This window comes from Amblyomma mixtum, chromosome 5 (assembly GCF_055824585.1).
Source record: "Amblyomma mixtum isolate Tamu chromosome 5, ASM5582458v1, whole genome shotgun sequence".
Classification (NCBI taxonomy): Eukaryota; Metazoa; Arthropoda; class Arachnida; order Ixodida; family Ixodidae; genus Amblyomma; species Amblyomma mixtum.
In genome coordinates, this window is record NC_143016.1 from 187,645,242 (window position 1) to 187,668,344 (window position 23,103).

Genomic DNA, 23,103 nt, shown 5'->3' on the forward strand with positions numbered 1-23,103 from the left:
GCAGCCGGAGACCCGGGTGACCGCGACCGAAACACAACTGGCTGACCTCCTCAAAATTATCCACGATACCATCGCGCGTCAGGTGGAGAGTGTCATCGCACAGGTGACACAAGCCGTAACTCACATTATCCAAAAATGGATACAAGAGCGTCTTAGCGTCCTTAAACGCGTAGGCCCCATCAAAGTGGCTAACCGCCCCTTAAAATTCAAGAGTCGTTCCCGTTGAGTCTGACTTTTCGAAAGACTCTTACCCGTCTGCGCCAGGCACTAGAGGACTGGGCAGTCTTAACAGCGTAACCCCACTCTACGTCTCCGAACATGGCCTCCAACCCTAAGTCTCGAGCAAGAACTCAGCCGCTTACACTAACACAGTGGAACTGCAGAGGTCTCAAGAACCGCAAGAAGCGGGCTCATCTCCGCGTCTACCTTGAGACCATTGAGTTCCACGTCGCCGTGGTTGCCCTTCAAGATCCCGGGGCCGGTGCCAAACTCACAAACTACACTACATTTCAATACAACACACAGACATGCGTACTTGCTGACAAGCAATATACTGCGCAGGAGGTCACAATCCCCGCAACACCACCTTTCCCATACACAATGGCGTTGGCGCTGCCCCTAAAGCGGTCTGACCCAACTGTACACATCCTAAATATTTACTGCCCCTCGAAAGTTAAGAACGTCACGTTCAGTGAAATTTTCACACAACCTATGCAGGTGGCGGGCAGGGATCCGCTCCTTATCGTCGGCGACTTCAACGCCCCACGCAGGCTCTGGGGGTATCCCCGGGAGTACACGCGTGGGAGGAAGCTTGCGGAACTTCTTTCCACACTTGGACTAACCGTCCACCAGATGAAGCGGGGCACTGCACCCGGGTGCGACAAGGTTACGGTCAGGCTCTTGGCCAACGTTCCCGACGCAGCCTACGTCGCGCTCCTCAAATACGACACAGCCGCCTGCGGGGACTGTGGCACGTCGTTTAACCACTGCACCACTGCGGCAGGCAGGCATGATTGGTTTATGGTTTGGTTTATGGGGTTTAACGTCCCAAAGCGACTCAGGCTATGAGAGACGCCGTAGTGGAGAGCTTCCGATAATTTCGACCACCTGGCGTTCTTTAACGTGCACTGACATCGCATAGCACACTGGCCTCTGGAATTTCTCCTCCAAAGAAATTCAGCCGCCGCGGCCGGGATCGAACCCGCGTCTTTCGGGTCAGCAGCCGAGCAGCATAACCGCTGAGCCACCGCGGCGGTTTGGCAGGCAGGTGTGAAGACCACCCGCTATTATTATTGAGTAGTAGGAAAAGACCACTTCCGCATGCATGGGCAGCAATCCATTAAAGCTAACGCGTTATAGCCTTAGAGAAGAGCTTAACTGCCCCCTCCAGTTTGTCATTTGCGCGGTCAGCGCACGGTTGTGGAATTTCTGAAATTTCCAACCGTTTTTAAAGTGCATATAACAATGCAGCAACAGCAAGAAAGTAAATATATGAAATTTTAAACGACGAAATCAACTTATTAAAATATTAGTGATCACTGTAAATTAACTTGTACCTATTACATAAATCATTATAATTATAATCATATAATTTTAATGCAACATTAAATAAATATTAAAATACAATATAAATAAATACCAATAAGCACAGGATGTACAAACCCGATAAGACTTGATTCCCCCCTCCCTGAACTCCAAACAAAGTTCCTGGTCCCTTGTTCTTACCGAAAACGAGAGGTTGCTGCAGTATTGAGGTTAACGACGTTGTAGTGCAGGTTCTGGGATCCGCGCCCAAAGACCGGTGCCGACGCACGCATTTCACTCGTGAAACCGGCCGGTGAAGGCGACGCGTGTAGTTAGTTTATTGGTCATTTCTAGCTTGCAGCTGCAGCTACGTGTTCGGTGGGAGTGGTCTCTTAATGAATAGAGCGTGGTACCGCATCGATAGAAACCAGCTCCCAATTTTAGACAACACCGTTGGAGAAAGCACGAACCGCGTTCTGCTGCCCTATAGTGCACGCGCTTCCCTTATCAGGCTGTTTAACCTGGCTGGAAAGCTGGAACAGCTAAGCTTGCTGGCAGCAGAAAATACGACATCTACGTAGGCGAGTCGTCGGACACGGTGGGAAAGATTTATGAACGTAGAGGAGTAAGTGACCCTTCTTTTAACTACAAACTTCCAGCTTCCTGCCGCAAAAGTTGGAGAATGGGGATAGTAGCCACAGCTAGTCGACCTGTTGGTTGTAATGAATAGCAAGGAATGTTCAGCTCTCTGAAAAAAAAAAACGTGTCCTATGTCAGCCAAGGAAGCCTTGAGTAGTCAGAGAGCGGTCGTCCCACGTCGCTCTCTCTTGTAACTTGTTCCTCTGGCGCTGTGAAAGCTTTACTACATTTGTTCAGTAGGTGCTGAACGATGCAACAGTTTCTGGCTTCTTCAACAATACTCCACACTATGGCAGCCTACATCACCCACCGATCACCAGCGCAGTGGAATAGTCGAAATGGTCCCGGACCATGTGGAGCCGGACGTAGGCGCGCAAAAACCCATGCACTGTCTCGAAACGGCCGTCGACAAAAAAGTGCTCGCCGCTGCTCAAAAAAAGGCCTAGCATTGATTTATGCGAACACGCAATCAACGAGCCTCCTTCGCACGCACGCTGATCAATTTCTTATGGCGGCACGCTGACAGAAGGGCTGCCAGAAATCACGCCAACAGCTGTGCAGTACAAGGGTTCCACGACTGCGTCTGAAAGATGTCTACGGCGTAGCGAAATCTCCCTCTTAGAGGGAGGGATACGGCGTGTTTACATAGTGGCCCAGGCTTGGGGGGCGATAAAAGGGGGGGGGGGGGGGCGGAGTGAACTTCAAGAAATTTCGTGAAACAGCCTATAGACTGTCCATACACTTTTACCTATAAATTAAGTGGTATAGACAACACACATCCTATAGATTCGTAGATTCTTGCATATAGTCTTCAGATTCATGACCATACACTTTTGAAGCGAATGTTTCACTAAGCTAGGTAAAGCCAAGGTCACGGTGTCTGGAGATTTCACCTTCATTTGACCTTCAGATAAAGGGAAGGAAAGGTGCATAACGGGCCCCCTGGGACAGTGGACACCATAGTCGCGCTTTAAGCTACGTAACCGATTTGATTTTTTCATGGCGGTATAACTCCCAAAACACCCTAGGCTATGAGGGACGCCGTAGTGGATGGCTCTGAAAATTTCAACCACCTAGGATTCTTTAACGTGCAGAGCGGGAGCTTGGAAAGCAAAGGAAATGTGCAGGAAAGGCCCCCCTAAGACAGTGGAAAGCTCAGTCGTGCTTTAAGCTACGTGGCGGTAGTGACAGATGTGCGCTGCATGCGTTGGCATTGACAACGTTGTGGCAGAAACGCCGCACTGAAGGCCATCGGCGTTCATTGTGTTCATTGACGTTCTCGTTGGCAACGTTTCCGACTTGATGATTTTTAAGGAAAGGATGTGCGCGTAACTTGCTCCCGGGGTCAATGGATGCCTGAATCGCGCTTTGAGATACGTGGCGTGGTGAGAGAGAGATGTGGACTGCAAGGGTTAGCGCTGACAACGTTGTGGCAGACACGCGGAACTGCAGCAACAGGCCGCAGTGTTCATTTGGTGAGAAAACTTTTGCGAACAACCATTAACTGCCACCTGCCAGGGTGGCAGGGTGGGCGCTCTGCCTATCCAGTGTCCGGAACGCACTCAACGTTACAAGCGCCATGCCGCGTATAGTTGTTCGATATGTCATAGCTTTCGCGCCCTAAGTAGGTTCAGCAGTAGTTAAACCGCAGCTAATTTTTTTTAGTTGGAGTTCTGTCTGTAGACAGTCTCAAGGCTATGAAGAGCCGAAGAGACAAAGATTTTTGCGAAGGCAATAGTCTAAGCCAACTTTATCGAAAGTCTGAAGACAATTTTTATGAGGGCGATGTCCACGAGCTCTTGGGGCCTTCAAAGACACGCCTCTGGCTCACCACCGAGGTCGCTCGACAGCCTTCGCCTCATCTGACTAAACCACAGCCCTCATTTTCCAGCCAACGGTCAAGCAAAATGGCGCACACGCTAAAACAGTGCGGGGCCGGGACGAGGAGACAGGGCCACGAACAGCGTTCGAATCGCTCCGTAAGCCGTCCACGCCGGCCTGCGACAAGACGGTTGCCTCTCACCTGTCCCAGCAGGCGAACGTCCCCCGCTGCGTGGTGATGCCCAGGGCCCGCACGGAGTGCGCTGGCACCGAGGAATCTGCGCAATAGAGACACGCACTGAAAAGGCATAGCAATTCCTCCGCGCTTTCACACTACTTTCCCTTCCGCATCTGTGACTGGCCAACAGCGCCCGCGTGACACAGCGCACAGCTGGAGGTCGTTTCTATTGTACCTCGTAGAACGAACAAAGTTAAGTGGGTTCCTCATACCTAGAGGAAAGACACTGGCGGGGCCTTAGCTTTGGTTAAGCTGCATGGTAGGTTGCGAAAGCAGGTGTTTTATACTGCATGTGCAGCGCCTCTAGTGGGAAGAGCGCGGCGCGCCGTGCCAAGCGGCCGCCGTTACCCGACCAGCCGAGTTGGTAGCCCGTCTCTCGCTCCTGGTATGACGTCACGCCATAACGTCACTAGCGCCTGCAGCGGGAGGAGCGCGGCGCGCCGTGGCAAGCGGCCGCCGTTACCCGACGAGCCGAGTTGGTAGCCCGTCTTTTGCTCCTGGTATGACGTCACGCTGTGACGTCACTATGTATAGTATGACGTCAGGGAACATTCTAAAGGTCAAACGCGCCAAGTGGCCGCCACTATGTGAAAGGCCGTTCTTGGGAGTAGTATTGCTTGCACAATAAAAGGACGCCACCGTCTATGCTAGTTTGTAGACTTCAACCACAGAAGGGACGCCGGGAGGATGAGGTTTCGTGTCTCGCTCTTGGGCCCAAAAATGGGGACTCTAGCGTGGAATACGTATACCTGCGCCGCGATGCCCGAGCGCAGATTAAGTTCTTCAAATAGTGCGCAATTTCCAACTTTCACAAATAGATACTCAGCGTTAGGCTCACATGGACACAATCACAGCACTCCTAGGAGGTTTGCCTCATAAACGTAGCATTGTTACGATGTAATCCCAGGGTGTCAAATCGGAACAGGAACTGAACCCGATCCCGGAACCGAACGCGCATTTTTTGCCCGGAAACAGACCTGATCAGAATCCATATTTTTTCGCAATCTTGGCGGTGAAACCCAACCTGAACGATCCAGAGGAACCACTCCGAACCGGCTCCGGACACGGTTCAGCCCCACCTTTAGTGTGAAACGCCATGGTTTTCTTTAGGCATAATGAGAGGCCTTAACGCGCAGACTTAGCCACCGAGAGCTTCCCTAGGCAGTGTAAAAACTGCACTATATCCGTGACAAAACAGACATGAGAGAAGAGAACGTGTCCAGAAAGCAAACTTCGCCCTTCTATAAGGTGCATTCGACAATCCTAAAATATTTTACACCAGACCGATGGGAAACATTAAGTTGAGTATTATCTGGCTTTCGTTTATATGAATTGTCACAACTGTTCTAACTCAAAAAGCAAAGAGTGAGAATCGCTTTTTTTCTTTGTGGCATGTCACTCATATGGTAAACATTGGTCCAACAATGAAAACACGTAGTTTTCATAGTTTTCAGAACACAAGAAAACACGTAGGCAACAGAAATAAGCGCAGGACTGCTGGCTTGGGGCAGCAGTAGAAATAGTATAAATAAAAAAATGACTCTATGGTTATTCTTTCCAGTTAAGGTGTTCTAGTGGCGCTGCTGCTGCATCTGTTGCGTCACCCGGCGTCCACTGCACCCCATAATGTTTTTTTCGCCTATTATGACCTCTCCATCTTCTTTCATCAACGCGGCAAACTTCGGTGCAGGTTGGTAAACCAATCAGAAGCGTCCCGTAGTCACGTGATCGTCGAGCGAAGAGCGTGCTTAGACTTTTTCCCATAAACACCTTCAGCACTACCGAACACAGACGTCCTCAGCCTATCAGGAAAGCGCGTTAAATCTGCCCCTTCCTCTCCTTGTCGTCTCGGTGTCGTCTGCTCGCGGCACAAACAGATATGGTTAGAACGGAGTAAAAATGTCTACGTAGCGTAAGCGTATGCGCGCTTACGTACGCTAAACGCAAGCATTTTGCGGGACGTTACGCAATGTCACATTCGGACTTTTAGTTCAGCGTACGCAAACGAAGAAACCACGATAAGCTCTGCCTAGTGCTGCCATCTGGTTGTTAGAACAAGACGCTTTTGTGCCAACAAACTGATGCTTCTATGTAGCAGTACAAGAGGCAGAACCGTTCTAAATAAAAAATAAAGCAAAGTTACCACTCATACGTTTTGTTATAGGCGAGATGAGACGAAGCGAAAGCTTGATGTGCCATTTATGGCCAGTGAACGTACTGAAAACGCCAGTAACAACGACGAATTCCGTCCAAGTTGAACGGTTCTGCTTCGAAGAGCGCCGCCATTTGGAAACGATGTTTAGGGAACGTAATAGTCGCGCACACTAAACTCGGTAAATAGCGTATGTAACGAGAGCGTAAGTAAAGGCTCGATATGAAATGAAATGATATGAAAATGATATCAAATGCGCTCTTTAATTAACGAATGGCATCCCGCATGCTTATTTTACCCTGGCACTACATTCCGCAGCGTCACAACGTTGCCTGTGCACTTATCGGACCTTTGGTACAGCGCTGCTCAACTACAGGAACTGAGTATAGACGCGACCTCCTTCTCGCGCTGGGAGCGCGTCCTCACTAGTAAAAGGCCGGGGGTGGCTTCGAGGAGCATCTGGAACTTTCTGCGTGGTGGTGGTGGTGAAAACATTTATTTAATCATAGGGAGAGGTGTTGGGGGTCGTGACCTGAAGGGTCACGCCCTTACAACCACTAGGTGGGATGCCTAGTCAGGCACCCCATTGGCGTTTGCCGCAGCCCGGGCGCGCTGCGTTAAAGGGGTGGAGACACCAAATTTGTGGTTCGCGCGTTCTTAGTTTCAAACGTTTCTTATGGCTCCAGGAAGCATGATACACACTCAATGATTCATATATCCACAGTGAATAATTTATTATAGCATTTTTAGGTGAACGATTTTCGGTTTCGGAACGCCGAGTTGTACAGTGACGTCACAGAGGGGGAAGATCAACTGCTTCGCTTGGTCACGTGGGCCCACAAAAGTTGTGGCGCACCTACTGCTGCATCGTCTGCTTTCTCACACACGTGCTGACCAGCGCATGAAAACAAACAACTGCATGTCTAGTCCCAGCAGCTCGGATTCTGACAGATCTGATTCCAATGAGTGAGGACATCGACTTTTTTTTTTGTTCGCACGCTAATATCGCCTTCGCGGGTTCGCGTGAGGATGCGAAACACTTTGCAAAATGCCAGTAAGCATCGCTGCGCTGCTCTACCCAAGCTGCGCCCACAGCCGGTGTCACACTTCGCTGCCGTGCAGCAGTACTTGAGCGCTGCTTGGGATGGTGTACAAATATCACAAGAAAAGACAAGATCGCCTTGTTATCAGAACTGCCAGCTATACTCGAGCAGCGACAAAGCATGTCTGCTTATGTTGGGAGCTTTCGGCAACAGCACCGCTCGCGGGCGCTCCGGGCGACGAGCTCTGCTGGTGCCTGGCTGCCGTGGTCGTCGCTAGGCCTATAGCCTGTTTAGCAAGCGGCCGGCGCTTCGGAAGTCGTCTGCGCTATAATAAAAGGCCTACTTTTCACAAATAGCTGTAGTGTTAACAGAATCATCTCACAATAAAATAATAGTATGGTCAATCTCCTCGACGCCTTTGGCAGCGGAGCTAGCGGGCGCCAGGCGAGCCGGACCCCAACGTCGCGCCAGCGGCAGCTGCTAGGCGCGGTTGTGGCAAGAATATATCACAGTTGTTACCTCTACCAGCAGCTCAGTATTGGTCAGCGATCCTCAAAAATGACACTTTTCTGCACATTTCTTGTCCCATGGTTTATTATTTACGCCAAGAACACTCTTTAGCTCGCTTTTATGACGTCGGCAGACGGTATCCAGGCTGACCTACCGGCCGGCAGACTCGGCGTACTTCACGTCCGCACAAGAAAATACAAAACAGCCATGCAGAAAGGATGCTTTCTAGATTCGAGAAACGACAGCATGACTGTGCTAAAAGTGGATCTTTCGGCAGCGACACTGCCTGCGGAAACGCCGGCCGACGACCTGCGCGCTGGTCCCAGACTGCCCTAGTCGTCGCTAGACCTAGCTGCTTTCGCATCGACTCCGCAGCTGAGGGCGCTTCGGGACTGGCCAGCGCTCAGAAACGCGCTCCGCTCGGCACCCCTTTACTGTGAACTCGTCCCATAATAAAAGACATGTTCGATTTCCACGACGTCTTCAGCAACAGAGCTAGCAGACGGCAGGCGAACCGCACCAGCTAGCAGCAGCACAAAACCGGCTATGGGATGAAATTTGCTTGCATCGCAGTCATCACTTCTACCAGGAACTCGGTATTTGCCAACGATCGTCAGAAACGATGCATTTTTGATATTCTTATATCCCAGGGTTTGCTATGAACGTGAACAAACAATACTATCGCGTTCTTCAGATGCCGGCGTTCGGCACGAAGACTGGCGCAGGCCGCCCGGCTCCAAGCAGTGCGCCTTATGTCATCATGACGCTGCCGCTCTCCGCGCTCGCATTGGCTGCCGCTTCCCGTTGTTGTGGTTGCCGCGAGCGGCCCGCCGTTGACATCCAGCAGGCCGGACGCAGGCAACGAGCTGCAATCGGACGTTGCGACGCTGTTCGCAACGGCGCGCCGCAAACCGAGCGAGTGGCGTAACGTTAGCAGCAAACGCGGCTCGCTGGTGCGTCGACTGCGCTCACGCGGCTGTGCCCCGCTCATCGTACGTCACGGTATTTTGGTATGACGTCACTAAAACTTCAATTTTTCTACACCCCTTGTGACGTCATGGTTGATGGCGCTGCGATGGGTCTAGATCATGAGAGTGAGCATATAGGTAATTTTTGGAACCAAATTACAATATTTTTTAAACGTTTGTTGCGTCCAACACCTGGCTGTGAGTGCCCTTGCATACATAGGAATCCCATAGCAGGCTTTTTATAGCTTCAAAATTTGGTGTCTCCACCCCTTTAAGGTCCTTTGGGCCTCGAGGGTGCAGCAACCGGACAGGGTCGCCTCCCAGTCCTCTCGGGTGGGGTTTGGGATAGGGGGTAGGGATGGGTTCTGCTGGCAGGCCCACACCATGCGGTAGGTGTCAGACACCTCCTCACAGTGTGAGTACCGCCCGTCGAATTGAGGATCGAAATGTTGTAGAGTTGCCGGGCACAACAGCGTGTTGGTGAGCAGGCGCAGGAGTACCCGCTCGTTGACCTTCCCCAGCCCTTTGCACGGGGTGGGAAGAGTTTGGTGCGTGGATTTGTAATAATCGCATATTTCCTTATAACTGTGAACCGGAGTAAAATATGAGTCGTGGTCGGCGTGGGGTCCCATGGGAAATGCCCGGAGAGAGAGCGCGCGGGGGGCGGCGTCGGCTGCCTCATTTACGTGGACGCCTTGGTGACCTGGAGCCCAAACGAGAGATCGGTGCGTGGGATCCGAGTCTCGGCTACAATTTTGGTAAATGCGATAAGCTAGGGGAGTAACCCACCCTTGCGTGATGTTTCGACAAGCCCCTCGTGAGTCGGTGATTATGTATTTGGAGGAGGTGTGAGACATGTAACAAGTGAAGGCAGGCTAGTTGGTGGTTGACAATGGCGTGCATATTGCAACCGCGCAAAACGACGCAGGACGAAGAGAGGAAAGCACAGGACAAGACGCGGAACTTCAACTAAAACTTCAGCGATGGCAAACAGTAAACGCCCTTACTTTCAAGGCCCAGTCAGCAATACTGCGTGGCGCCGCCGCCGTCGCACGAGTGAAGAGGTGGAGGGCATCTCTTAGCGCACGCAAGGCTACGCCCTCTGCGTAAACATCGCGTAGAAAAGACTCGGACAGTCTAGAACAATCGATAGCAATCCCCCCGCGCGCCGCGTCGGCGAGCGGTGGAAGAGGGAGCAGCCACACACACAAGGCTAGTCGCTCTACAGGGGTTTCTTCTCCCCTCTTTTACGACGCGCGCCGGCGAGAGCCATCCGCGCGGCGCTGTTTTTTTTTTTTGGTTTCTTGCTAAGAAGGGGAGCAGGTTGCACTTTTACCCTCTCCTGGTTACAACGGACAACGGCGACGCCGCGAAACGCAGAAACGGGCGCCTAAGAGCTGCGCTCTGAAATATATTTTGAAAGTCTCTTGAGCTTTATAGCCTTGTCCTTCAGCCGACTGCCCCAGAGTACTTACGGAAGCAATTTTGAATTGTAATGCAGATTTTCCTATTCGTCGAAAAGAATGAGGCGCGAATACGTACCACATTTGGCTTCTTTTGGCGAAGTCACTGGTACAAGCGTACTGTTATGAAAGCTTGCGACCCGCCGTTTGACTAACCGACGACCCCACAGACGGATGCCGCGCTGAGAAAGCTCCTGCGGGATTTTCTCCCGCTTCGCGGAGTGGGGATGACCTTCTCGGAGAAGGACTCCTGGGGAGAGCGACAGAGAACGGACGGAACCAAGGGCGCCCGTTCGGGGGAATAAAGGGACGGAGCCATCAAGCAATTACCCGTTTCCGTGAGGAGCCGACCCAATCAATCAATCAATCAATCAATCAGCCTTTTATTTTCTCTATATTAGAGAAGGAGACAGGACTAAAAGCTCGAAAGCTTGACAGAGGTCCTGCCCCTTTTTTCACGCTGGCATTGCAACAGACAAGCGGCAATAAATTCTGCGCTATACATTATAGCACAAAAGAAAATAACACACCTTGAAAAAAAAAGCAAAAAGTACCAACATAAAAATACATGCACCGTCATGACACAAACTTGTTCAGAAAAAATTTCTTAATAACGGTATTTGAATGCTGGAAAGGGTCAAACATTTCTTTAAGTTATTTAATAGCACTGGCAGCGTATACGAGATAGATTGTTGTGAGTAATATGCTCTAGGTGTAGGAACTAGCCACATTTCTTTATTTCTGGTTTGTGGAATATGGGTGTTTTTTGCAAGTTCTGCCAAATTACCAACATAATTTTCATTGCTCCGCGAAGCGCTTTTGAAACTCATTAAAAGTCTGTGTTGAGGGCCGCAGTTGAGGGCCGCGGGGTCGCAAGGACGACATGTGTTTTCGGTGACATCGAGCCGCTTGCACCACTATTGCTACACTACAGGAATTAGCAGCGGACTTGCAATTTCTCGTCTCCCGTTCCCACGGGTTGACGCTGCAACGAGTGACTCCGCCTGCTACAGTGCTGTGCAACTTTCAGTAGTGCCCATCTTGGGGAAATATGTCTCGTGTTGCAATGGCCTCCGCCTGATGGAGGGGAGGAACCTTAGGGGATTTAAGGACGGTGAGACTCTCTCCGTTTTACTATATTTTTACTTCTTTTTATGACTAGGCTTAAAGGCTGTCGCTGGACGCTCCCTCCTTTTTTTTCCTCCATGCGGGCTTGTAGGCGTGTGCGAAAACGTAAGGCGCTGCGGAAAGCGCGCACGCAACGAACAGACGACGCGACGAACTGGCTACGCCCACCCTTCGCCCGTCAGTCAGAACGACCAATGGAGTGCCTTCAGCGAAAGTTTTCAGGATGACGTAAACCTGAAGGCTCGGGAGTAGTGATGCAAAACTATCGATAGTACTATCGATACTATCGATAGTTGAGTCACTATCGAACTATCGATGGTAAAAAAGACTATCGATACTACTATCAATAGCGCGCTATCGATAGTACTATCGATAGTTCTATTGATAGTACTATCGATAGGCGTATCGATACTACTTGTTATATATAGTACAATCGATACTATAAAATCAACCACGCGTACCCACTGCATCCTAAACTTGGTTTCCAGAGTGTGTAGTATGGAGGTGATGGTATGAGTAACTGACAGGACTCGCCCGTTTTCGCAGCCTAAGCGTCACCGAGCTCTGTCGACGTTCCCTACCTAAAGTATCCGGATAAAATGTTAGCGTGCGAATGACGCAGTTGCGAAGCATGTGTACGAAAACCATTTCTGCAGCGGTTACGTCAGCAAGCGACGTCTGCAGTACACGATAGTGTCGTGTAAGCCAGTACAACTTGTGCTGTTTGTTCTTTCATCGGATGCAGTCCCAGGTATTTTTCCGAACTGTCCCAGTGCACGTTGAAGAACCACACCTGGTCGAAATTTACCCGGAGACCTCTACTACGGCATCCTTCATAGCTTTAGTCTCTTTGGGACATTGAGCTTCATGAGACCGTCAAACCAATCAGGTATCGCAAATGTTTTGGTTATATCGCTGGCCAACAAGTGCCTAATATCAATATTGTTACTATAAATAGTCTTACCATCGACAGTTTCACTATCGGTAGTCTTGCTATCGATAGTACAATCGATAGTATTACTATCGATAGTAGACTATCGATAATACTGTCACGTTGTAGTGACGGCAGTCCAGCGGTCAGGAAGACACCAGAAAGACTTGTAAACGAAGCTCTTTATTTGGGCTGACTTGCGCCCTCAAAAGAACTGAATCACTCGGCGGCGGCGTAAGCAACAGGCGTGCTCGGCGGTCGTCGAACTACGAATGTCCGCCGCTCGCGGCATCGCTCAATTTAAAGCCGGCAAGGAAACTTCCAGATAACAGGTCAAGATCATCTACGGTAATCTGGAAAAACCTAGATGCAGCCTTTCATGGCTGCGAACAATCGAGATTAGTCTGGTCGCTTCTCGCGCCACGAACAAAAGTGATAACGACCCTTTCCTGCTGCATTGAGCGTGAACGAACACACACTGCAATGATACGTGGCATTACCCCCCTTCCAAAGAAGCATCGTCTCGATGCTTTAAAATGAAAATAAACACGGACAATGAAAACTTCCAGTCCTTTAGCGTTCATAATATGGCTTCTGGCGTACGACATGTACGACTTCCGGGCGTGTGCGGCGTCGCTGAGATGCTGTCGTGCCGTCGGGGATGACTTCGTAGTCGAGGTCACCGATGCGACGGAGAACCTTGTACGGGCCAAAGTAGCGTCGCAGCAACTTTTCACTCAATACACGGCGGCGAACTGGCGTCCATATCCAAACACGATCACCTGGCTTGTAATGCGTGTCTCGTCGGCGCAGATTGTAGCGTCGGGCGTCGGTGTGCTACTGGTCTTGAATGCGAAGCCGCGCAAGTCTTCGGGCTTCCTCGGCGCGATGAAGGTAGGCGGCGACGTCGAGGTTGTCTTCGTCAGAAACGTGCGGGAGCACTGCGTCGAGTGTTGTCGTGGGCTTCCTGCCGTATACCAGCTGGAATGGGGTAAACCTGGTTGTCTCCTGGACGGCAGTATTGTACGCGAAGATCACGTAGGGCAGAATGGAGTCCCACGTCTTGTGTTCGGCGTCGATGTACATGGAGAGCATGTCTGCGATGGTCTTGTTCAGACGCTCTGTGAGTCCGTTGGTTTGTGGATGATAGGCAGTTGTCCTGCGATGGCTTGTCTGGCTGTAGTTTAAAATGGCTTGCGTCAGCTCCGCTGTAAATGCCGTCCATCTGTCTGTGATGAGCACTTCGGGGGCGCCGTGTCGCAGGAGAATTTGCTCCACAAAAAATTTTGCGACTTCTGTTGCGGTACCATTAGGCAACGCTTTTGCTTCGGCGTATCGGGTCATGTAGTCGGTGGCCACGATGATCCACTTGTTACCTGATGATGAAGTCGGAAAGGGGCCGAGGAGGTCCATTCCTATTTGCTGAAAGGGCTTAGTTGCAGGTGGTATGGGGTTCAGGAGTCCGGCTGGTCTAGTCGGAGGCGTTTTGCGTCGCTGACACTCACGGCACGTTTTCACGTAATGGGAAACGTCGGTAGCTAGCCGCGGCCAATAGTACTTCTCCTGGATGCGGTGCAACGTGCGAGCAATCCCGAAATGCCCTGCAGTCGGCTCATCATGACATGCCTGCATAATTTCTTGCCTAAGATTCTTGGGCACGACAAGAAGATGTACTGTCCTGTTGGGCGCGAAGTTCTTCTTCAGGAGGACATTATCGTGAAGGACGAAGGACGACAGTTGGCGCTTGAACCCCCGGGGAGGCGATGCGGTCTTGCCTTTCAGATAATCAACTAGGCTTTGCAACTCAGGATCCGAGCGCTGCTGCTGCGCGAAACTGCTGGCGCTTACAGGTCCGAGGAAAGCATCGTCGTCTTCTTCTTCCGGTGCTGCGTCTACGGGGGCTCGCGATAGGCAGTCTGCATCGGAATGTTTGCGGCCAGATTTGTAGACTACAGTTATGTCGAATTCTTGAAGACGCAGGCTCCACCGAGCAAGGCGGCCGGAGGGATCTTTCAAATTGGCCAGCCAGCAGAGAGCATGGTGATCGCTCACAACCTTGAATGGTCGTCCGTATAGGTAGGGGCGAAATTTCGACGTGGCCCAAATAATGGCGAGACATTCTTTCTGTGTCGTCGAATAGTTGGCTTCGGCTCTCGACAGTGAACGGCTAGCGTACGCGATAACTTTCTCCTCTCTGCCATTTTTCTGAACGAGGACCGCTCCTAAGCCCACACTGCTTGCATCGGTATGAACTTCGGTTTCGGCGTTTTCATCAAAGTGCCCGAGCACAGAAGGGGACTGTAAGCGGCGCTTCAGCTCGTTGAAAGCTTCCTCTTGCGGCCTTTCCCATTTAAAAGACACGTCAGCCTTGGTAAGTTGGGTCAAAGGTTCAGCGATGCGCGAAAAGTTGTTGATGAATCGCCGGTAATAAGCGCACAATCCAAGGAATCTGCGTATAGCTTTCTTGTCATTAGGCTGTGGAAACTCTGCGATCGCAGCCGTCTTCTGGGGGTCTCGGCGAACTCCATCCTTGCTTACGACGTGACCAAGGAACAGCAGCTCCTCGTAGGCGAAGTGGCACTTCTCTGGTTTCAGTGTCAGGCCTGAAGACTTGATCGTTTCCAGCACTATGCGAAGCCTTCTGAGGTGGTCTTCAAAGTTTGACGAGAAGACAACAACGTCATCTAAGTAGACGAGGCAAATCTGCCACTTCAGGCCTGCGAGCACCGTATCCATTACTCGCTGGAACGTCGCTGGTGCAGAGCAGAGGCCGAATGGCATCACCTTGAACTCGAAGAGTCCGTCTGGCGTGATGAACGCAGTCTTCTCGCGATCTCTTTCGTCGACTTCAATTTGCCAGTAGCCGCTCTTCAGGTCCATCGATGAGAAGTACTTAGCGTTGCATAGCCGATCCAGTGTGTCGTCGATGCGGGGGAGGGGGTAGACATCCTTCTTCGTAATGCTGTTCAGGCGGCGGTAATCGACGCAGAAGCGAAGGGTGCCGTCTTTCTTTTTCACTAGGACAACTGGTGCTGCCCAGGGGCTCCTTGATGGCTGGATGACGTCGTCACGTAGCATTTCCTCAACTTGCTTGCGAATAGCTTGACGTTCTAGCGGCGATACGCGGTAGGGGCTCTGTCGCAGTGGTCGGGTGTGTTCGTCTGTGACAATGCGGTGCTTGGCAAGCCGGGTTCTTCGCACATTCGATGCTGATGAGAAGCAATCGCTGTACTTTTGAAGAAGACTGCGTATTTGTTCTTGTCTGCTCCGTGGTAATGCCGGGTTGATATCAAACGTTGGTTGATGGCCTTGGTTAGATGGTTCTACGGGTTGGTCGGGTAGGGCAAATATGTGTCTGATGTCTGCCAGCTCGTCGAGGAAAGCGATCGTCGTACCTTTGTTTAGATGCCGGTATTCTTCGGTGAAGTTGGTTAGCAGCACCTGGGCTTGGCCATTTCGGATTTGGGCGACTCCCCTTGCGGCGCCCAGTCCTCGATCAAGGAGTAACTGGGTGTTCCCCACGACGACGCCTTCGGCAGTTTCGACGTCTCCAGTACCTATGCAGGCGAAGACACTTGATCGGGGCGGTACGCTCAGTACTTCGTCAAGGACGTCTAAGGCAACGCGATGAGTCGCTGTCGTCGCTGCAGATATGGCTTTGTCCGTGGAAAGCTTGATTGACTTGGATCGAAGGTCGATGATCGCCCGATGTTCATTCAGGAAGTCCATTCCTAAAATCACGTCTCGCGAGCATTGCTGTAGGATCAGGAAGGTTGTCGCGTAGGTTCTCCCATTTACAGTAACTCTCGCGGTGCAGCGTCCTGACGGCGTAATCAGGTTACCACCTGCGGTGCGGATCAGCGGGCCATCCCAAGTTGTTGTTACCTTCCTGAGTCGGACAGCGAGTGGCCCACTCATGACGGAGTAGTCAGCTCCGGTGTCCACCAAGGCAGTAACCGCGTGATCGTCGATCATAACTTCAAGGTCACTTGTTCGCGTTTTCGCATTGCACGTTGTCTTCGGTGTACGATCTCGGCTTCGTCGAGTTGTGAGGCTGCGGTGGGCGTACTGCGACGTTACTTCACTGGGCAACGGTAAAAGCTTCAAGTCTGGCCGCGTCGTCGTCGTCGGTGTTGTCGTCGTCGGTGTTGTCGTCGTCGGTGTTGTCGTCGTCGGTGTTGTCGTCGTCAGTGTTGTCGTCGTCGGTGTTGTCCTCGTAGTTGAGGCATGGTCTTGAGTACTCGTCGATGGAGGATCTTTATCATTGCGCTTAGAAGCAACCTCACCTCCAGAGGCTGCTTTATTTAGTTTAACCTTCGGGGGCTGGGGGAGCGTCCACGCATGGCGTAACCTCGGCTAGGAGATACAAAGCGCGGGGACGATGGCGACGGGGAACGTGATAGGCGGCTTGGCGATGAGTATTCTTCCCGACGCAAAAACTTCTCGATTTCGGCTGGTCGCTGGCCGGGTCGGGGTCGTGGAGCGTCGTAAGAGAACCCTCGGATGCCCAGTCTTCTGTATGGGCAGTGCCGGAGGACGTGACCGGCTTCGCCACAGTGGAAGCATAGTGGGCGGCGCTGGTCGGGAGTTCTCCACTCGTCGCATTTCCTCGGCTGCGCGCGTCGCTCGTAGGACGGGCGGGTTGGGGCGAGTGGGCGGCGGTCCAACGCAGCTGGCTGAGGGTGATAGGGGCTTGGGTCCCGTCGTCGAGGTGCAGGACGGCGCACAGCTGCGGCGTAAGTCATGGCTGGGGGCTGCATAGGCTGCATGGGTGTCGGCGTCACACCCAAGGCCTGTTGAACCTCGTCCCGGATGACGTCAGTCAGCGATGAAATTTGCGGCTGCGTTCCCGTTGGCAGCAATCGTCGGAGCTCCTCTCGCACAACTTGACGTATAACATCCCGCAGGTCATTGCTGTTAGTGGTGTCCAGGCAGCTTGCTGAGAAAATGCGCTGCTGGCGGTCATACTGGCGGGCTCGGGCATCCAGAGTTTTTTTTCCATCGTGGATGCCTCTTCTACAAATTCCGCGACAGTTTTCGGTGGGTTGCGGACGAGGCCGGCAAAGAGTTGCTCTTTAACTCCTCGCATGAGCAACCTTACTTTTCCTTCTTCCTTCATGTTTGCGTCGGCACGCCGGAAGAGACGCTTCATTTCCTCAGTGTACACAGCAACGGTCTCGTTTGGGTGTTGTATGCGAGACTGTAGCAGCTGCTGGGCTCTCTCCTTTCGCACAACGTTCGTGAAGGTCTTTAGAAGCTGCTCCTTGAAGGTTTCCCAGTTCGTGAGGTTAGCTTCCTCATTCTCAAACCAGACTTTTGCTGGTCCCTCCAAGGCGAAGAAGACGTACCTAAGCTTCGTAGCATCATCCCAGTTGTTGAAGGCAGCCACACGGTCGAACTGTTCCAGCCATTCTTCGGGGTCGGCGCCAGGCGAAGCGTCGAAGGTTGGTGGCACCCGGGGCTGGTGAAGAATGATTGGAGCCGTCGGCTGGGGCAAGCTCATGGTGGACGTTCCTGCTGGCTTTCGTTTCCGGGTAGGGTCAGGCAGAATCCCGAACTCAGGTGCGTCTCCTAGCAGACGTCGACTTGCGCGGTGGACTGGACTCAGGTCCTACGGTGAATGACTCGAAGGGCTGGCGTCGCGACTTGCTGGGGGTGTCCGGTACATGGAAAGCTACCCAGCACCTCCACCAGATGTCACGTTGTAGTGACGGCAGTCCAGCGGTCAGGAAGACACCAGAAAGACTTGTAAACGAAGCTCTTTATTTGGGCTGACTTGCGCCCTCAAAAGAACTGAATCACTCGGCGGCGGCGTAAGCAACAGGCGTGCTCGGCGGTCGTCGAACTACGAATGTCCGCCGCTCGCGGCATCGCTCAATTTAAAGCCGGCAAGGAAACTTCCAGATAACAGGTCAAGATCATCTACGGTAATCTGGAAAAACCTAGATGCAGCCTTTCATGGCTGCGAACAATCGAGATTAGTCTGGTCGCTTCTCGCGCCACGAACAAAAGTGATAACGACCCTTTCCTGCTGCATTGAGCGTGAACGAACACACACTGCAATGATACGTGGCAATACTATCGATAGTCTATCGATAGTAGCACTATCGATAGTGTTTTTACACTATCGATAGTTTCAAAAAGTCTACCAATACTATCGATAGTCAATTTTCCGATAGTTTTGCATCACTACTCGGGAGCCAGTGTAGATCTCATCCATAAATATACCAAAGAACACTTACACTCTTTTCAGAACTGTGATAAGTCTACTTTTGTCGAATTGTTCCTTGTCACTGATGGCCACATTCATTTTATGTTAGCCTTCTTGAAATATATATGGTCCTTGTCTTTGTAACATATGTAGCATCCGTGTGAGCGAAACTGTGCATGTTACATCATTATGCAGTTAAGATATGTTGCTGTGTCAGGTGCACCAGGGTGGATGGTCCCCGTCAGGCTTACTATGCCTTTTGCCCTACCCCGGCTGAATTTCTTGAAGGCGAAATTCTAGAGGCCCGTGTGCTGTGCGATGTCAGTGCACGTTAAAGAACCCCAGGTGGTCGAAATTTCCGGAGCCCTTCACTACGGCGTCTCTCATAGCCTCAGTCGCTTTGGGACGTTAAGCCCCAATCAATCAATCAATCAATCAATCAATCAATCAATCAATCAATCAATCATGTATTCATGCATGAGTGGATCACGTTCCTTCCTTCCAAAAGGCACGCAAATCAAATTTCAGTGCCGCTGTCACCGGCCAAAGCGATTCCGCGAAAGTTATGGTCATGTTTAGCAGTTGCGAAACCTTGAAATGAGGTTCAGTTTGTGGGGCGCAAATAGCGGGTACAGCAAAGTATTTCATTACGATGAGAGAGACTACAGTTTGTTTGTTTTTTCGACCAAATGCGCCCTACGGTCCTTTCGATAATGGGCAAAGCGCACCCAGCAGACAAGCACGTGTCTCAATGCTTCGGCGTACCCGCGAGGCAGCCCTTGCAGAGGCGTCTTATCTTACCTTATGTCTTACCTTGCTGTTTCATTTTCCCTTTCGAGACATTATTTCCATTTATGCATTTGTTGTCTGTGTTTTTTATTGGTTCCTTTTTTTTCTTTTTCTCCCCACCAATGTGAGTCATGTTGAATGCACTACTCCCCCCCCCCCTTATGTAACACCCCACCACCAGGGGCCGTTAAGGGTCTGATAAATGATGATGATGATAAAAGCACTGCGCCGCCCTTGGGCGAACAAGAGCCCGGGGCGGACAGGTGTCGGACCGTCAAGTTACAAGATGGCGAAAGGTCGGCTACCACGCACGGCGGGAAGGCACACAGGTGTGCACATGTTGGGTGACAGGAGCGATGCACAGAGAGAGCGCGCGTACCTTTTAGCACCGCCTGCAGGCTTCCCTTGGCCACCCGCCACAGGTGTTCGGGGTCCACCTCGAAGACGCCCGCCGAGGGACACTCGGTCCGCAGCTGCGCGAGCAAGGAGAGAGCACCTCATACGATTGTTTGAGAGAGAAGCCAACAGCCACTGAAACTAAGGAAAGCGCGGGGATTTTTTTTTTTCTTGAAATGGCGGCGTTGGTCAGAGTGGGGCATTAGTGGCTGCACCATTTTTTAATGCGACCGCACTAGAGTTGTCACGCCCCGACCGATGTCCGTGAAAGAAATTTCCTCATTGGGCGACAGAGGTTACGTGATCTCGTGACGCCGTCAGAACCAGCTCGTCAGGGCAAGTGGCAACCTGGTCACCGGACTGCGAGCAACCCAACCGTGGCAGGTGGCAATTAAATTAATGATCAAGAGAGGTCAGATGACACTGTGACGTCACCACAGCCTGCCCATCGGGTTGTGAGCAGCCTAGCTTCTAGACAGCAGCCTAGATAGAGAATCTGAATCGAAAGTAAGAAAAAATGTGCAAACCTCGCCACCGTCACAGCATAGCGGGTGTACCTGCTAATGCAACAAGCAGCACGAGTCTGGCGCTTGATAGATCTACAACTCCAAAGAAACTGCCGCAAACACAGAAGCCGCGACAAATGCGAAACATTATGCTATCGCACTCTTAATGTGGCTTAAGCGTTCCCATAGTCTTTTGTTGACCTGATTTTTCCTGTACGTAACGCATCAAATGCTGCGAGGGAAGGGACAGAGTTCGAGCTTGTCTGATTAGGGTAGACCCTTCTTTCGAGTAATCGTCAGATGGAAATGGGGTCTGGTCAGGGAAACGGGGAGCCCCGTAGGACCCTTTCGCGGTCCGAGCTTCTGAGCTCTCTCGTTCCCCTGTACGCCCTGGAGTCCAGGTACTCATTACAGGCCAACTTTTAGCCGGAGGGTGCTTGGTCATAAAATTGTGGAAAGTTGTTTAAACGTGGTCTGCTAGCGTGTTTGCTTCGCATCGTCGGATTGCCCCATGGCTATTCAAGCGCGCGGCGATCTCCGTCGTTCTGTGTTGGAGAAGTATGATGGCTTCCAGGATACCTTCGGTCGGCTGGCAGCGCCGAGTGTGACGTATATTGTTTTTGCGCAATGTATTTCCCCTGGCTGCGGTCGTGCCGATGTCTCTCCGAATAGTGGGCCTCGGTGCACTAGGTGTCCTGACCTGGATTTCGGAGGTTGAGAAGTCTCGTTATCCTCTTTTAGTAGTCTTTGGTTGAGTCCATATTGCGTGCGATGGGTCGGGTTACGATTTTTGGTGCAGTTTCTCCAATTGGTAGGAAGCTGCTATGTTGGGTAGCCTACGCATCGAAATATAGACCTTCGTTAAGTAGAAATACATAGCCGGTAATTTCTTCTCTTTGGCGATTTTCCACCCGTTCTGGTAGGGAGCTGAAAAGGGCCATTTCTCCGAGCCTGCGACTTGGTGCGTACGTTAGGACGCCGAGGACTGTCCGTGTGCATATTCAGAGGACAACCTCAATGCACTGCTCTTGGGTGGTGGTTAGGTTTCGGTACGGCAGAGTGCACGTCACTCCGGAGTACACCATGGCTTCAGTTACGTTTCAAAGTTCGCTCACCTTCGTCCGCCTTGAATTTTGCCCTTTGTCCCGTGGTGCGTCTTAGCACGTGGTGGATTTGATATACGTATCTGACTACGACTGCTGTACAGATGGCGCTGCAGCCATCTTGCTGACAGAAGAAGACGAGCGTTTTAAAGTAGGTTCTTCTGGTGATGGGGTTGTCTGTCTGTTGCGAACTTTATTCAATTTCGGTTATTGTCAGCGTTTCTATGTTGGTCATTTGTAACCCCAACGTATTCTGTATTCGTGAGGTAGCATTTTAGTCCTATTCCTTCACGTGTTCCGGGGCGATGCTGCGGCTCTGCTGCGGGGTTTCCTCTTCTCCACAAAATCCTCGGCAGCACTATAGTGCGATCTAATCCGCATAGATGGCATGATTCAGACGCTGAATATTGGAAAGCTTTCTCGGGAGGCTCTTCGTCGTCACCGGGAAGTTTTTCAAACTTCCATCCTCTTACAATGGACAGCAGCTTGATGGGCTGCCCTCGGAGTCTGTAGTAAGCAGAATGTTCTATTCGTTAAAAAGTTTGATGTATTCCAAAATGCGCCTTCCAGACTGAATTTTGTTGAGATTGTGAGGTATCACTCAGTGTTCGACCTTATCGAAGGCTCTGCGTGGATATCCACTCCCACGCGGATATCTACTCCCACGTGAGCTGTGTGATGCGGGTCGTTTCAGATCACTTGCCAAGCTCTCTAAGGTGCTTTCCCAGAAGGCTTCGTGGTCTCCTCTGATACAAGTGAAGTCGAGGTAGGCGCCAGATTCGTTTTGTGAACCTTTCCTCGTGGGTTGTATGTAAGGTGTCATCGAGCATAGTCGTCTGATAACGTCATAAGTGTTTCGAGCTTCCGAGCCTCCTTGAAGGTGGTGTTATATAGCCAGCTAATGTTCCGGTTGCTAAGGTCTTCAATCGAGTAGTACAATGGCGTTTCGACGGTTCGTTTTAGTACCTCCTGCCGAAGTGGCGGTACATCTAGTTTACACACACTAATGACTGCTATTTGGCCATCATAATTTGCGTGTGGGTGATCACACGTTCCTTGTGCTCGCTGCCGAGTTCGGGATCGTCGACTGGAACAGTAACCGGCTCTTTCCTCACTTACGTGGCGACTACTGTTGGCTTCGAGTGGTTTGGGTCATATTTGATTTTGCGGATCATGCAGCGCTGCGTGAATAATCCCTAGCCGGGAAGATCGATATCACAATTTGTTTCTTGCAGAGATATGACATCCGGCTTTGCGTTTGTCCTTTGCACGAAGTGCCGGAGCGTGGTGGTGGTGGTAGTGGTTTATTTAAAAATAAAAAGTGAAGCAAAAGAGTGTTGCCGGCCGCGGAAATTGCTATCTAATATCTTAAGCACCCGAGCTGCAGCCGGCGGAAACGAAAGGGAAAGGGAGAAGATAGTGAGGAGAAGTGTAGAGGGGAGCGACAGCAAGAAAGGACAGGGGAGAACCCGGAGCGTATGCTTTTCTCATTTTAATCCTCTGTAGTTCCAATGCTATACTGAATGCTGTCCTGCGTGCTGAAGTTTTGCTTGGGGTTTTATCGATGCTATTTCGGCAGGTCGTCTTCTGCGCGGGTGGGGGTACACAACTCATGATTGAGGGTTTTGTTTGATTGGCGCGGGGGTCTTGCAGGTCGTTTGCGCAGGTTTTGAAGAGCTGC

At 51.3% G+C, this 23,103-nt stretch overlaps 1 protein-coding gene across 2 annotated transcripts in view; it reads right to left on the reverse strand.

The window, feature by feature from the left end:
• Positions 1 to 23,103, reverse strand: part of LOC149345160 (glycerol kinase 5) — a 178,668-nt gene that overhangs the window by 109,036 nt on the left and 46,529 nt on the right. For both annotated transcript variants that reach the window (XM_089546470.1, XM_089546469.1), the window contains exons 3-4: positions 19,797 to 19,890; positions 4,187 to 4,262 (exon numbers count right to left, since the gene is read on the reverse strand). In XM_089546470.1, coding sequence (XP_089402596.1) covers positions 4,187 to 4,262; positions 19,797 to 19,890 — 170 coding nt within the window. The remainder of the gene's footprint in view (positions 1 to 4,186; positions 4,263 to 19,796; positions 19,891 to 23,103) is intronic.